Source organism: Colias croceus, chromosome 21 (assembly GCF_905220415.1).
Source record: "Colias croceus chromosome 21, ilColCroc2.1".
NCBI classification, from domain to species: Eukaryota; Metazoa; Arthropoda; class Insecta; order Lepidoptera; family Pieridae; genus Colias; species Colias croceus.
The window spans coordinates 5,365,399-5,382,342 of NC_059557.1; the positions used below are offsets into that span (position 1 = coordinate 5,365,399).

General features: G+C 32.4%; 2 protein-coding genes across 6 annotated transcripts; one reads left to right on the forward strand and one right to left on the reverse strand.

Annotated features, from left to right (window-relative positions):
• Positions 1 to 256: 256 nt before the first annotated feature.
• LOC123701342 (protein tumorous imaginal discs, mitochondrial-like) lies at positions 257 to 8,415 on the reverse strand. 3 transcript variants are annotated; one of them, XM_045648775.1, is made up of 10 exons: positions 8,222 to 8,415; positions 7,831 to 8,045; positions 7,103 to 7,336; positions 6,424 to 6,592; positions 5,910 to 6,004; positions 5,241 to 5,399; positions 3,891 to 3,962; positions 3,388 to 3,495; positions 3,001 to 3,106; positions 257 to 1,053 (listed from the first exon to the last, which is right to left on the reverse strand). In XM_045648775.1, exons 1-10 carry the CDS (start codon positions 8,385 to 8,387, stop codon positions 926 to 928), a joined length of 1,452 nt encoding a protein of 483 aa, XP_045504731.1. In that variant the 5' UTR covers positions 8,388 to 8,415; the 3' UTR covers positions 257 to 925. The 3 variants fall into 3 exon arrangements, with proteins under 3 accessions (XP_045504731.1, XP_045504732.1, XP_045504730.1); XM_045648776.1 differs by lacking the exon at positions 257 to 1,053 and adding an exon at positions 1,591 to 1,719; XM_045648774.1 differs by lacking the exon at positions 257 to 1,053 and adding an exon at positions 1,824 to 2,735.
• A 2,204-nt stretch (positions 8,416 to 10,619) lies between these two features.
• LOC123701469 (protein king tubby) lies at positions 10,620 to 14,597 on the forward strand. 3 transcript variants are annotated; one of them, XM_045648959.1, is made up of 7 exons: positions 10,620 to 10,837; positions 10,933 to 11,056; positions 11,176 to 11,265; positions 12,443 to 12,624; positions 13,020 to 13,203; positions 13,515 to 13,714; positions 14,026 to 14,597. In XM_045648959.1, the coding sequence occupies exons 1-7, from the start codon at positions 10,796 to 10,798 to the stop codon at positions 14,428 to 14,430; spliced, it is 1,227 nt and encodes a 408-aa protein (XP_045504915.1). In that variant the 5' UTR covers positions 10,620 to 10,795; the 3' UTR covers positions 14,431 to 14,597. The 3 variants fall into 3 exon arrangements, with proteins under 3 accessions (XP_045504915.1, XP_045504916.1, XP_045504917.1); XM_045648960.1 differs by having other exon boundaries at positions 11,212 to 11,265; XM_045648961.1 differs by lacking the exon at positions 11,176 to 11,265.
• Positions 14,598 to 16,944: the final 2,347 nt, after the last annotated feature.

Genomic DNA, 16,944 nt, shown 5'->3' on the forward strand with positions numbered 1-16,944 from the left:
GTGTCCCAGCAGTGGGAACGTATATGGGCTGATGATGATGATGATGATGATATTTTACATCAACTATTGCTGCTTGTGGGATTTTCTTCCAAATCGGTCTAGTTTTAGATATGAGCCGAAACAAATACACAAATATTCCAATGACTTTTAAAAGGCCAGAGTGTTCTGAACATCGAGCCGATGATCCCTCAAGTTATGCAGTAACTTTTGCATTTAAATATTGGAATAAAAGGGTAGTTTGAAATAAAAGAACATATCACTTGTATTTATTTAATACTTCCTACAAACTAGTCAACTGCTATTTACAGCGTTCATTGGTTTTTTAATACATATACATAATAAATGAAACTATAATTCTATAGACACATTGAAACTACCTTTCATATTCAACAGAACAGATTCGCTTTATTTCAATAACAAAACTAGATTTGAGCTATTATCTATCATATCACAGAATAAGAGGAAAATTAGAGGAGAGTCAATATATTTTCAATTTTCAAATAAAATACCCAAACGTGAATTAATTCTTCTACTAGTGGATTTAATTGCTAAACAATAATAGCTCTTATAACAATGCATTAACTACGTCCAGACCACATAACATTCGACTCGAGGTTTTGCTTTCAAGTCTAGAGTAATCAGTCAAATCAGGGTATTTATTATATTCATAGCAATTCAGAAATTTTTCAATTAATATAATAATAATAAAAATCTGACACGCTATACCAAGAAAAAGGAAAGTATAAAATCCTTCTTTAATTGTATTTTGACAAATAACAACTCTCAAATAAATTCCAGCAATTTAAAAAGTTTGTATCAAATACGTCTCATAGAATATGCAAGCACGCGTTATCGCAAAGCCTGAATATTATTTCCCTAAACAGTTTATATTATATTCGCAGTCTGAACGCAGCCTTATATCAATTTAACCCTTGCTGCGTTTAGATTCTTTCAAATCGTCTTCCGTCGCACCTTCGATGCTTTTCTTTTCCTTGATCGCTTCTTTCACCGCATCCACTAGATTCTGAGGCTCGGATACAGAAATTTTCTTGCCTGTAATAATTATTCATGAAGTATATAATATATTTTTATAGTCTGTAGTGTCAAATTGACATCTGGCGCTTACTGATGTCATATTTTAAAACGTTTTTATTTAAAAATTACTACCAGACGTCAAAGAATTGTGAATCTTAAAATCTTTTTTTTTTTTTTTTTGTATTGGGAGTTTTAATTTTAAAATACCTACAGCTACTTTTCTAACAGATTCCAAACTACAGACTTGCGAAATTACTTACCATAAATTATTTAAAGATACTGTTTTTAAATATGTAACAATAACCTTAATTGGTATCTTAGAAATATTACACGGCAATTCTCATGTCTACATACGATTATATGATATCTCGCCACAGGAGAAATTTTAATACACTTTGAACGTGTTATACTAAAACGCGAACTAACGAAGATACACCAAAATTCTCGATTATCTGATATTTACGATTAACATGACACATTTAGAATTTATGAAAAGAAAACGAGCGTTTTAAAACGCTTTTCTTTAGAAACTATTTTTTAACGACTTAGGGACATTCACCATCATGCTACATTATAAATAGGTTAATATTCAACACAAAATAAAAATACTAGTTATTCAACTATTAGAGGATTTCAACTAATTTAAAACTTACAAAACACTTCTCGTTCGTTAAGCCTCTTTACCTACGAGAGTATTTTTCATTAATAAAGCTTCGAATGAATGATAAAATAAAAAGAATATAGCATGATGGCGGGAACAGGAGATTGAAAACAAATAAAACAACAAATATTTCAATATATCGTGTATTCATAGAATTATTTACAATAAATAGTTAACAACCATCATACTATATCTTTTGAATACCTAAACAGCAAAATGGATGGTCAAATTTTAAGCAAGTCAAAAAAAAATGTTATTTATTTTTTTATCGGTTTAATATATAAATCGAAAGTCTATACATCCCATTATAATATATATAAAGAGGTAAGGAAAAATCTTCATAGAAATATCTAACAAAAAAGCGTTATTTTTAACCCATTGAGCCCCAAGCGGCCCGATCGGTCCACGACACAATAGATTTTCTATTGCGTCTGTCGTTCCGGGGCCTGAGATATTAAATAGGTAATGTAATTGTTTTGACATAATTGAATGTTCATAAAGCTTTTATAAAATTAGACCATCCATTTACCTTATTATTATAATATACTATCTCATATCTACAAATTCTGTCTATCATATTTCTGGTAAGCGCGTTAGATTCTAAAATACATTTAAATAAGATATTCATCCTACATCTTAACAATTTGTTAAACTTTCAAAAATAATAGCCCAGCTAAATGCCCTTTTAAACAGTCACAACATAATTTCTAAGCCTCATACAACTCAGGTTGTTGTTCCTTCTGCCTTTGTATCGCCTTTTGATATCCAAGAGGCACATCCAGAGGCTGATCCTTGCTAGGTATATAATCTGTTATTTCAAATTCCCTACTCGGATCCATAGTTAAAAGATATATAACCAATGTGGTAGACAGAGCGAACCCTAATGCAAAAGTAGATCGATTCCTATAAAACGCATCTATCATACTATCTATGAAAGTCCATTGAGCTTTATCGCTACGTTTCGTATCCTCTTTGTTCGAAGGGTGTATATTTTGTGAATCTGTATTGCTCTCTGTACTACCGCTAGATTTTGTACTTTCTGCAACATAAATTACGCATGGATTTTTCTTGAGTTGAGAATTATTTTTATGGGATTTGAGGAGTAACAAATTAAAAAAAAATAGCAAGCAGAATCGTAAAAAGTTAATTATTGATGAATCCTTTGCTTTGCTTTGCTTTTTTATTTGAGTGCATTTACAAGCCGAAATAATAAATAACATTCTTCAACCCTTACCAGCATAAGAACTTAACTACTGAAATAACGAAAAAAAGCAACAAAATATTCATAATTAATTATTTCTTACCATCTCTATCAAAAGAGACTCCATGTATTTGTCCTGGGGTGTCCTCTTCGAGCTCTGCAAATGCATACATGAGCGCTTTTTGCTTATCGCTCAACGTTTTTGGAACCTGTAATGGTAATAAAATGTCTCAAAGACTACAAACAAAATTGAACCTTAACGTAGATGTCTAGCAATTTTAATATGCGAATTAGATTTTTGAAGTGATTGTTATGAAGATATTAAATAAGGGCAAAAAATCATATAAATTACTTCTGTTATTATTGCTTATTTGTTTCCTTCTTCTTTATGCTACATTTGTGATATTAAATTGAATGAAATTTATTATAGTAAAAATTTATTTAAAGTACAACATTTTAGTAATTATCGTGAACAAGAAACAACTATTACCTGTATCTTAACGTGTACATAATGATCTCCATAACCATGCTGACTGACTCTCTTCATACCTTTCCGAGACAGGCGAATTGTACTGTGCGAAGATGTGCCAGGTACAATCTGTTAAAATACAAAATTAGCGATTTTATGTATCAAATTGAGTGTTCAATTTTAACGTGAGTTTTGAGTGAAACTGTTAATAATGTTAAAAAAAATTTAATTGTCGCCTAGGTATTGTTTTTAGCGCGGTCAAGGGGGCCCTTGTAACCTCGGGGCCCTGGGCTGCAGCCCATAGCTGGCCCATGGGTAGATCCGACCCTGCGTGTGTCACTTGGGGACTGGGGCGGTTGCGCTATTGCATGCTATGCCTTCAAGCCACAGCCCTTCCTCCGCCCGTCGGAGTGGGGAGCGTGAGGTTTTTTCGTTACGGAATTTCTCGATTCGGCCCCTTCGCTCAAGGCCCGCGATAGAAGCTATGCAATAGCTTAATAATGTAATGAATATTAATTAAATACCTGCAATGTATGATCTTCATACAATCCTTGTATCCTTACAGTGCCACCCAAAATTGCTTGAGATACGGAAATCTGAAAATATAGAAATTATTATATTAATAAGTTTTGATTGCATTAGTCATAAAGCAATATGGGAGAGATTAGGAAGGCAAGGTATACCTGCTACGTATATTAACATTATTAAGAATATATATACAAACAGCAAAGCAAGAATACAATTGGAAGCCTTGGGTAAAGAATTCAGGATCAAGAGAGGAGTAAGACAGGGTGACCCAATGTCGCCTAAGTTGTTCTCAGCAGTCTTGGAGAACGTCTTTCGTAATCTGGACTGGGAGCATCTGGGCCTCAACGTAGCTGGAAGAAAACTAAACCATTTAAGATTTGCGGATGATCTTATTCTACTGGAAGAAAATCCAAAGACACTAGGGAAGATGATCAAATCTCTAAATAAAGAGAGCTCGAAAGTGGGTTTAAAGATGAACATTACAAAAACGAAACTGATGACCAACTCAGTAATGGATCCCATCATAATCGAAGATCAACAAATAGAATATGTCGATGATTATTGCTACTTGGGTCAGATAATCTCCACTAGAGACCAAACAACCAGAGAACTAAATAAGAGGATTGCCAATGGATGGAAAAGATTTTGGTCTCTAAAGGAAATTGTAAAATCAAAAGATCACAGCATGGCAATAAAACGGAAAGTCTTGAACACCTGTATCCTTCCATGCATCACCTACGGCTGCGAAACATCGTCCCTTACTAAATACCATCGAGATAAATTAGCAAAGTGCCAGAGAAGCATGGAACGGAGCTTGACAAGAACCAAAAGGCAAGATCGAATAAGTAACCTGCAATTAAGAGCGAAAACAAAACTTACCGATATCCTGGAAAGAATAGACCTCCAAAAATGGAGATGGACCGGCCATATGTTGAGATCTAGACAAGAAAAATGGAGCCAAATGGAGCCAAATTGTCACCAACTGGTATCCAAGGGATGGCAAGAGAAGTCGCTGGGAAGATGAGCTTAAACTTACCGCAGGACCCAAATGGAGGAGAGTCGCCAAAGACCGGAAGCAATGGAAATTACTGGAGGAGGCCTTTGCCAGAAGGCACACTGAGTTGAGAGATATACTTTAGCGATGAAAACATTATAGCCAAAAAATAGTAGAAAAACCATTCTCACCCAGTCAAAAAGGCTAAATAAATAAATAAATAAATAAATATTAATAAGTGTGTAAGTAGTTTAATCGTATTGGGATCACATATATTACAACGTATTAACTGACATTCTCCAAAACCAAGGAAATTAATTACAAAACGAAAGAAGTAATATAAAATACTTACTGTACAATCCGTATGCACATCAGGCCCATCTCTACGGAAGTAGCTAGAACTCTCAACTTTGAAGGTGACGAATATTTCATTGCTCCCGACAGACATGCGAACCGTTTGTCCGTCCTCCACGCCGGCCGGTACAGGCACGGTTATCTTCTTTCTTTGCACCTGCAAATAATAAATAATATCATATGTATAACTAATTACTACCTCTTGCTTATTATACTACTTTGAGACTAGCTTTGCCCTGCAGTTTCACCAACAGGAGCGAAGCCACGCGGGCAACTGCTGGTGTTAGTGCAGCGTGATGATATATAGCCTATATCATCCTTCCTCGATAAATGGACCGTCTAACACCGAAAGAATTATTCAAATCAGACCAGTAGTTCCTGAGATTAGTGCGTTCAAACAAACGAAGAAACCCTTCAGCTTTATCATATTAATATATTAATTTATTGCTACAATAGGAAATGTACCGAATGTTGTTTTAATTATTTATACAAAATTGATCTAGTAATTTTCTTTTGAACTAGATATAACTAAAGCTTCAAAGTTTATTTAGCACTAAATATTTTATAGCTGCATAAAACAAAAGTGAGTGAATCATCTAATATGAAAGTCGCAATTAAAACTATTAAAACATTTCATTCAAAACTAAAATATCTTATATAAACTTACACTAGAACCTTTTCCTTCACACTCCACACAGGGGAATTTGATGAGCATCCTAGTTCCGTGGCAGTGCCGACACGTCGACCTCATTACAAAAGGTCCTGAAATTGTATCATTTATAAACGGAATGGTAAATAAAAAAAACATTATTCTTTATAATATATTTTCATTTAAAATACCAATGCCAGGCACATTATTTTGATTTGATTGAATGATCTTTTATGGTGTTTCAATTACATATAAAAATTGGATTTTTTTTTATTTAATTTTGTTATTTATGTCTTGTGTATCAATGTTCCTAATAAAAATAAAAATTATTTATTCTTTATTTATATTCTTATTCAATTTTTTATTCAACTTCTCCAATATTATTTTTAATCAAAGCTATTTGCCCATTACCTTAGTTTATAGAGATGGACTATTTACTAAATTAATTTACTAACAGCTAACTCATTTCAATCTAAAGAACCATTAAAATTATACTGAATAATTCAAATCTAATTATAAACAAAAGCAGTACCTCTTGAAAATGTCTCCATGCCTGTGCCATTGCAGTATGTGCATTTGATAGCCTTAGTGCCGAGTTCACACCTTGAGCCTTGGCATTTCGGACAAATGTCCACCACATTAATGTTTATATCTTTGTTCACACCCCTCGCTGCTTCTGTGAAACGCAGGTTTATTATCACCTGAAATATAATAAAATTGTTAATTAACAATGAAATGAGAAGAAACCTATGGAAAGAAACCTCTGAATGTTGTGACTTATGAAGTATCACTGTTGTATTGTAATAGCTTTCCACCTGCGGCTTCGCCTTCTTTAAAATGAAATGAAATAAATTTGTCTAAAAACTTATAAATAAATTATACATATATACTAAAACCTTCCTCTTGAATAACTCATTGAATTCTATCTATGGAGTTTCTTGCCTGTTCTTCTCCGTAGATACTGCTTTCCGAATCGGTGGTAAATGTTAAAAATATGTAATGACAGTTCAAAAGTGCTTCTAGAAGAAGTCTAATTGAATAAATAAATGTTGGAGTTTGAGTTTGAGTTTTATTAAAAAAACCCCTCAAAATCTGTTGTTAATAGATATTATTTGATAATCAAATTCCTTTGCCATTTACATTTTTTTTACTTATTAAAAAAATTACTTTTATAGATTACTGTAAAGCTTTTATGTAAAGTGATTACTAACTTCTTGAGCAGCGCCATATCCAAACTTGCTCTCAGCAAAGTCGCCGAAGGCCTCGCTTTTGAAACCAGCGTCTCCAAAGATCTTACGGAACAACTCCTCAGGGTCAATTGTAGATTTGTACTGCCATTGGTGCGTGAAGCCATCGGTACCTCCTGGCCCTCCCATATCTCCCATCTGGTCTGATGTGGTTCCGTATGTGTCATATTGCTTACGTTTATTCTCATCCGATAGAATCTGTAATGTGATGGAAATTATATAAAAATACATGAGAAAATATTATTAACATTATCAAATACTACAGAAATCATATTCAGCGAATTTCTTCAGGTTGATTGTAAACGACTTTATTCAGATAAATATAAACCTTTTAATTACAATATATACCTATGTCAAATACAGTAATAATATATATACAATACTAGCGGTCCGCCCCGGCTTCGCCCGTGGTACATATTAACGTTTTCTCTACATAAGAACCATCCTCGTACTTCAAGGAATATAATAAAAAAAGAATTATCGAAATCGGTTCAGCCGTTCTCGAGTTATGGAATTACAACGAAAAGTGGCATTGATTTTTATATATTAGATATATTATGTCAAATACAGTAGTCATATTAAGTAAATTTTATATCAGATTAATTTTTTAACATTTTGTATATACTGATTGAGAAGTCTGAAATCTAACACTAAAGCAGCATATTCTTAGAGAAATATCGCAATAAACTAACCTCATATGCTTCAGAAACCTCCTGGAACTTTTTCGGAGCATCCGGATCTGACTTATTTGCATCAGGATGATATTTCTTGGCAAGTTGATAATATGCCTTCTTTATATCCTTCGCTGAAGCATTTTTAGACACACCCAATACTTTATAGTAATCAGCTCTAGCGTCTAGGCTGCTGGTTGTATGTATCAATCGATGTTGCGAGCTTATTTCATTATCTGATAAAATTAGAGGTTATGAGTGAGAAATACTTACGAGGTTATAATACGAGTTGTGCTACATAAACACTTATAGCAAGCTTTTAAATTATAACTTATTATTTAAATATAATAAACAAATAAGCGATTATTTGTAAAATTACGCCGGTGATGTAATGTCAGCATGTAAAACTCACACTTCAAATTTTTATTTCCTAAAGTTGCAACAGGACGCCCTAAAAAGTTATTACAATTATTGCATTTATGAACAAAGCGACACGAAGTTTTAGACAAATTCCTATTTAACACAGTGCTAAAGGTTTTTGGATTTAAAAAACCAATAATACTCCGAGTCGGAGCCATTTTGCACTAAAAACGAAATACGAATGAAACATTGACAAATGACAAATGACATATGAAATAACAGTTGACAATTATTGACAGTCAATAAAGGCTACACAACACAACATTGTTATCTATTGATTACGCTGTGGATTTTTATACAACCACAGGAGACAACTATTTTATTTATATTTATTTTTCTGTGTGTGTACAACTTTCTACTTTACATTAGTGTTATTACTACTCCTCTATAAGTAGTAAACAAGACATGAACGCAGTCATCGCATTAAACCGACTGAGTGGCTGAGTGCAGTGTGGGGCGTGATAGACTACAAGCCCGCATAGGAAAAAAATACGGGTCAATTGAACCACCAGGGGACATATCTAGAACGATAGAAGAGCATAAAATAATAAGATTCATCACTATGCCGTCACTTGTAAGCTGTCCAACTGAGTGCAGATGAGAATTCAAAAGTACAGGTAGACTCGGTAAATTTTGGTCATATATTTTTGTACGGCATTCTTAACCATCGATAGATCCATTAAAAATAATAAGAAACTGCTCAGTGCCGTACAAAAATGGTGGTCCACAAAGTCGGAATTTTTATTTAATTTCCGAGAGGTACCGGGGGTAAATTTGGTCATTTGACCATGTACGGCATCTGTGTCATACTATTTCAATACTGCTTTTAATCCATTATTCCGCAACGCCGTACAAAAATCATGGGGACAAGGGGAAAAAAATCAAGAGTTGCAATCCCCTCTCTTTCACCACTCCAGGGGGTCATTTGACACAACACGAAATAAATTTATTTTTAAAGTATTTTATGCATAGATAATATTTTTTCATGCGCCGTACATTTTCGTTAGTTCAAAGGGGAAAAATATGAAAAAGAAAAAAATCCATATAACGAAATGTTTGCTTTATATTTTGATAATAATATATAAATATACATTAATATTAAGAAGCTCGGGGTGTTTAATTATCACCTTGGAAAGTCGGAGTCAGGTGGAATGGACTCCGTTAAATTGATGAACTAATAAAGAAGCTATGAATGAAATGATGTGAATTACCTATATGCAATCAGCCCATGAATACAGGTAAAGTCACAAGCAAATGCTAGTAATATATACATATTCAAAATGTACAAGTAAAGCGCTTTCAAATGATACCAAACACGGCATATTTATCTGTCGGCGTGATGTAGGCGGTGTCTTCTCCATACATAGTAATAGTATCTCAATGCTTTTGGATGCTTTTGTACTACGATTCTATATTATAGTTGTACTAAATTTTAATCATAATGGAGAAGGCATACACAGGCTGTTTTCCAATTACAGAGCATAATGCGACTCAGTGGCAAACAATGCCGAATTATGCTGATGCTTAATTGGAACGTGAAATGCACCAGCAAGTTGCGCTAAGTTCAGTGTAAAAAAAAAATATTCATAGAGTTAGCAATAACCTCATATATTGTGTAAATAAAATGATATACATAATAAGTTTAGTTAAAAACTATTTACGGTTATTTTAAGTAATTCAAAAGTAATTTGGATTTTGATTATTTCATTAACATTTTTTTTCAATGTTTGTACCTTCATCCATACTTATATTTATTTTTTTAACACAATTTGAATTAACTTTGATTATTTCGAAAAAACTACAATGAAATGAAAGCTTTAAATTTTTTTCCAACAATTAATGATAAATCGATTGCACGCATCAATTCACGCGCATTACTTTTTAAGAGTGCTCGATTGTGCGAAGCGTTGCTGTAGTTGGAACACTCAACGTTAAGCATTATGCCGCATAATGCGCTCTAGTGCTGTGTCACTTAATGCGCGTGATGCGTGCAATCGATGCCAACTCAGTGACAGAATTTTAATTTTTCCCCTTTAAATTCGGCATTGTGCGCCACTGAGTCGCTTTATGCTCTATTATACTCTGTAATTGGAAAACTACCTAATTCCACGTTTAAACCTGCAAGTAGACTTGCAAGTTGCTGTCAGACAGACTGTCGGACATTTCTTGCGGAAGTTTTCTTGCAGGTGGAAACGCGGCCTAAGAGTGCTCGATTGTGCTTGCTGTACCTAGTTGAAACATTCAACGTTAGGCATTATGCCGCATACGGCATAATGCGCTCTAGTGCTGTAATTGGAAAACTACCTTGTAGTCGCGTCGTTCGAAAACGGCGACGAAATTGTCTCGTATCCATATCACTGTACAATTTGCGGTTTCACAAAGAAAAAAAAATGAAATTGACAACCGATTTCCAAGCAACGGTAGGCAAGATGATTTATAAACAAAAAACAGATAAATTGAATTGAAAAAAAAAATGTTTTTATGAATAACTCATATATGCATGAACTGAGTCAACAATATTATAATCATTTGAATAAATTCAGCGAGTGAAATACAATACAAGACAATGGCTTCGACAAATATTCGCGATCAAAAAATCGAACAGCAAGTAAGTCCAAAATACAATTATTTTCTTATAATTCAAATTCTAAGATCAAAACCTTCATTATACGTTTCTAAAAATCATTAAATAATTTATTTTAGCGGCAGATAATGGAGCAGAAGATGAAACAGAAGAGACAGAACTCAGGTTTGGTTCAAGCAAATGATTTGAGAGTCGGTTCTGCGAAGCGCCCTATATCTGGAAGCCGCTCTAGAGAATTACATGGTATACGATAAAATTTTACCCTTCTCTTCCTTACTGAGTGCATTCCAATTTTCCGTTTTATGCATGATTGTCGCATATTATTTTTTTTTATGTTACGCATTTCATTTTTTTCATAACAGGCTATGATGGTCCGATGCAATTTCTTATGTCTCCAGTTAACCCTGATCAAGTTATACCCCTGCAGACCAATAGAATATCAACATATGATGGTAAGTTATAGCCATCGGTCTCTTAATTTAAAAAATGCTTTTCTATGATTTTTTGTAATATTTTATTTATATTCAACATGTTAGTTCTATATAATTATTACAATCCTCAAACTAAAACTAGTGTGCTGCATTGTGTTTTGTTGTTACTTCGTGTTGTTAAGCTATATTTAACATTCTATACTTGCTAATATTCGATCTTGCTCCTGTTGCTTCACTTGTTTGATTCCATGATATAAAAATAGCCTATATACTAGACTATAATTTAACTTTAACAATTAATGTCATAACAATTTCGTAAACTGTTTTTAAGAGTAACAAATAGTCATCTACAATTTCTCTAATATTAGTAAGATATCCCAAATAAATTATTTATATAAATAGCAGTAAGCAAGGTTGACCATAGAAGCAACCATCCATGTCATATCTGGTCAAGAAATTTATTTTTTCTTGAGTCAATATTGATATTATCTCGGTTAAGAAATTGGGAGAGATAAGGACAATCTAATATATTTGATCAATCATTCAGTCATCCGAAAAACTGTCGCATCTTAATTTTATAAGGTACTTTGTAAATGAAATAAATCATTATTGTTGTAAAACAAATTAAGTTAGAAATATATTTGAATGCCAAAATACATGTGACCATAGGTCCATAGACATCACCCGGGGAATAAACATTATTTTGTACAAGATTTGGTAATTCTGATCTCATGACATAATCCACTTATTTCTCAGAACATAATATGCATTCATATCAGTAAAATGTTATGAGTATTGTCTGTGTGGTTGAATGACTAATGTAGAATATTGATTTTGTTGAGTCATTCTGAAAACAAAGTAGAATTTGAAAACAATTGCGTCTATATTGAATGAACTCTGACATTGTGTTATATAACGCTAATATTATACAAAATAGACAATCAGACAATAAGGAGGTAACAGGTTTTTTTTATAACATTAATTATTTCATAAGCTAACACAAGATAATGATTTTAAATTAGTATTATGGTGTAATAGGGCATATCACACATATAACAAACACCAATTTGTACTAAATAGGCAAAAAAGTTTCAATTTACTAAATATTGCACGTCACTATACAAAAATCCTAACCAGAAACGATTTGGCAGAAAAATTGTTTATAAAATTAAATCTTAACGTAAACAATTTCTTCCAGAACTAGGTAACCAGATAGAAGTGCTAACGGTGGGTGATGACGTGACCTCAGGCAGCGGGGAGGAAGGAGAGAGTGTTCCCGTGTGCAGTGTTGGCAGGGACGCGAGTGTGGATGATATCTGTGCGGACGCGGCTGTCGCACCGATGCAGGGCCGGCCGCGACGTGACGAGTCGCCTAGCCAGGTAATTGAATAAAAAAATAGATACTTCTCTTCTTTTGCCATCTAAAATTTGATATCAGACTCAGACACCTTTTATAATTAAATTTTTAATAATTGCATTGCTCAAATAACACAATGTTGTATATGAATTATGAATATTGCAAGTCCACAATGTATTGTATTAATACAAAAGCAATGGTATGTTAATGTGGCTTTCCTTTTACCAATATAATTATGCTTTGTTATAATGACAAGGTGGAATTTAATCCGTACCAATATTTGTGTCTTTACATTACAATCAAGTTAATGAGTAAAGGTAAAGTTTAAGTCAAAAATTATCAGTATGTATTTATCCATAATCTTAATTACAAAAATTTGAACTACATAATATATAAATAAATTGTTTTTTTATTCTAGACTGCAGAAATTGAAGGATCTGTCGAAGGTGCAGTGGAGACATTTGTAACGACTCCGGCAAAGCATGGCACGTTGTACAAGTGTCGTATCGCACGCGACAGGAAGGGGATGGATAGAGGATTGTATCCTACATACTTCTTGCATCTCGAAAAGGACTACGGCAAGAAAGTGTTTTTGTTAGCAGGTGAGACGCATAACACTGCTTTTCAAGAAAAATTAAGTATATCAACATTTTATCTGTATTATTCATTGACTAGCTGTGCCTGTGTGTAATGAATTTACGCGCATTTCTCCGCTGCTACTGGTCTTAGCGTGAAATAGACTATAGCTTTTTATATATAGACTATCGCTTCCATGATAAATACCTAAAATAATCGAACACTCCAAGAATTTTTCAAAACGGACCTGCAGTTCCTGATATTAGCACACACTAGCAAAGAAACAAACTCAATTTTATTATTTAGTTATTACAGAAAAAACCTAACTATATTCCAGGTCGCAAACGAAAGAAGTCGACCACGTCGAATTACCTCATATCAACAGATCCAACAGAATTAACTCGCCAAGCTGACAGCTTTGCGGGAAAGCTGAGGTCCAATCTATTGGGAACTGCTTTCACAGTGTACGATAGTGGGAAGGCGTGGCGAAAGAGTTCTAGAGATCCAACTAGGCATGAGCTTGCTGCTGTGGTTTATGTAAGCATTGCAAAAATTGTATGTTGTTCTGCTGTTTAAAATAACGTTGTAAATGTATAATACTCGCGTAAAATCGAACACTAGAAAATACAATGTTGTTTATGTAAGTGCATCTGACTTAGAAATATAAAAGTAAAAAAGGTTATGTTTTTTACATATTAGGGTGTGTGAATTTTAGGATTGTTTAAATTTAGTGATTGTCACAAAAATCTTACAAAATATATATGCAGTTAAAATATGTTTTGCATTGTACAAAGTCTTATACTTAACTTATTAAGTTTTTATACTTATGTGAGGAAAACAATTTACAGGACACAAATGTACTTGGCTTCAAAGGACCGAGAAAAATGACGGTCATATTACCGGGAATGACGCCAGACCGACAGCGCGTCACCATCGCACCGCAAGATGACAGCGAAACACTCTTGGAGCGATGGAAAAGCCAAAATTTCGATGATATCGTCGTATTACACAATAAAACACCAGTATGGAACGATGAAACACAGTCATACGTGCTCAACTTCCACGGCAGAGTAACCCAGGCAAGTGTGAAGAACTTCCAAATTGTACACGATTCGGAACCAGATTATGTTGTCATGCAATTTGGTAGGATATCAGAGGATGTGTTTACTATGGATTTCAGATATCCATTGTGTGCTTTACAAGCGTTTGGTATAGCGCTCAGTTCGTTTGATAGCAAATTGGCATGTGAATAAATGTTTGTTGAAGGAATTGGTGTGTAGAATAGAGCACTTTACAATTAGTTTAGTTGATCTTCACTTGGAGTATTTTATATATGAATTGCAATGAATAATTCATGATAGTAACAAGGTATTTATATTATTTGTCACTTTAAGTAGAAAAAAAAGTATGACGCATTAACATAACCTCAAAATATTTGTTAAAATAATAATTCAATATTTCTTATTAAATTACAAAATTATTATAAATAGGGGTGGAGTTTAATATTAATTTCGTAATATAAAAAGATCCAAGTGAAATATTAACCATTAGGTATTAATTTATTTAGCATAGTTATTTGCATTCCACATTTTTTTTGTTATTGGTATACAAAAACATATATTTAAAATATTGTGAATGAAATTGGTACTTATCATATACATAATCATGATATAAATTGTTTTAAACGCACACTATTTAATTTACTTTGGTGCTTTGATCCATTATTGTGTTGTGAACACTGTTTATCGACGTAAAGATCGAATGTAATATTTATAGTTATTTGAATGTAGATAGATAATCATGGTCCAAAAGTCATAATAATTTAAACGTTATGAATTTATAATAATTATTCATATATTATATGTATGTGACATATTTCATACACTGGTAACATTAATTCAATGCATACTTATGTAGTTATTCTATTAGTACGGGAGCTAGCAACGTTTAAAAAAAAGTCATTTTAGTATAGTTGGGTTTTTGATATACTGTTTCTCTTGCTATTTCGGTTAGAGTCCGGGCTGTCTGGCTGGCCGCAGTGGTTGCGTTTATTAGTGCGCATCTAATCTGCACAGGAAAATATCCTTAATTTAAAGTCATTTTTTGACGCGTAATTTTTAATCTTTTGCCTTTAGATAGATCCATCAGACATAATTTTTTTATTGCAAGACGTTTTTTTCGTTGTAAAATAGGTGCCATACGCAATTTTTATTTCAAAATAACTAAAATGTCATCGAAATAAGTGAAATTACATAAACATGAGTCCGCTTAAAAGGTAAGTAATAACTTTATTATTTATATTATATTATCCTTTTTTAATACTTATATTGAATAATTAGTAAACTAATATTTTTAATAGATGGTTTCATATTTATTACACTTTTGGGTATAAATATGAATTTGATGATATTTGTATTTTCTAGTGTTTGATTTTACGCGAGTATTATACATTTTGAAATTAAAGACTTGGGAAAATAATACAATGAATAAATCGCGTTTAAAATCCGTTAAAAAGTCTTTAATTTCTTGATGAAATTTGGTTTTTATCAAGTTTACATTAACGTCCTATTTGAGGTTCGTTGGGAAAAAGGAGGCGATATGGTAGATTGTTGCAAAAAAACTGTAAATAGTAAAATGAATATTATATATAGTATAAGTAACACAGTGATTACTTATCCTTCACTGGGACTCATGTTGATGGAATTTCACTTATTTCGATGATATTTTAATTATTTTGAAATAAAAATTGCGTCTGGCACCTATTTAACAACGAAAAAAACGTCTTGCAATAAAAAATTTATGTCTAATGGATCTATCTAAAGGCAAAAGATTAAAAATTACGCGTTAAAAAATGACTTTAAATTAAGGATATTTTCCTGTGCAGATAAGATGCGCACTAATAAACGCAACCACTGCGGCCAGCCAGACAGCCCGGACTGTAACCGAAATAGCAAGAGGAACAGCATATCAAAGAACCAACTATACTAAAATGCTCACTTGTCAACGTTGCTACCTCCTAGAATATATTATTTAATTTCGTATAATATTATGTATAGATAATTGGATAAAATATGTGTGTAATGTAGGTTTATTTATTATTTGTAGGTATTTCAACAATTATTTTACAGATATTTAGCCATTGAGCAACTAGCAAGCCTGATTTCTTGCCATGTCACAAAATATTTAATTAGATTATAATTATTATTATTTTTTGCATTTATTTTAAATTAGTAATTAGGTAATGAAATGTTTTGTACAATGTTCGTTGCACTAGTCATTCTCTTTTTATTAGTATTATTTATAAATTAGGTTTGTTTTAAACGCACAATAAAATTTAGAAATTAAAATAATTAAATAAAAGAATTTTACGACAACTTAAGACATGATAATATTATACACTTTTAGCACTAAATATGCGAATTTAAATATACAATACATTATTCTCACCATTTAAAAAAATGAACTTAACATATGAATTTTAAACACATCATTTTAAATAACGTCAATTATTAAAATGATTTATTACGACCAAATATTAAAAAGCATTTTTCAATTTTAATTATAAACTAAACATTGTAGAAGTAGGTAGTATTGAATTTTTTATTTATTTTTTAAGGCGAAATATACTTTAAAACACTAGAGAACACATTGTATAAATGATAATTCGAAAAAGTTATCCTGTCCATTAAATTGAAATCTGAAATTCAAAATTTTTGATTTGCGAATATGTTGTTAAGATATAGATATGTTGTATTGTCTCCTGGTAA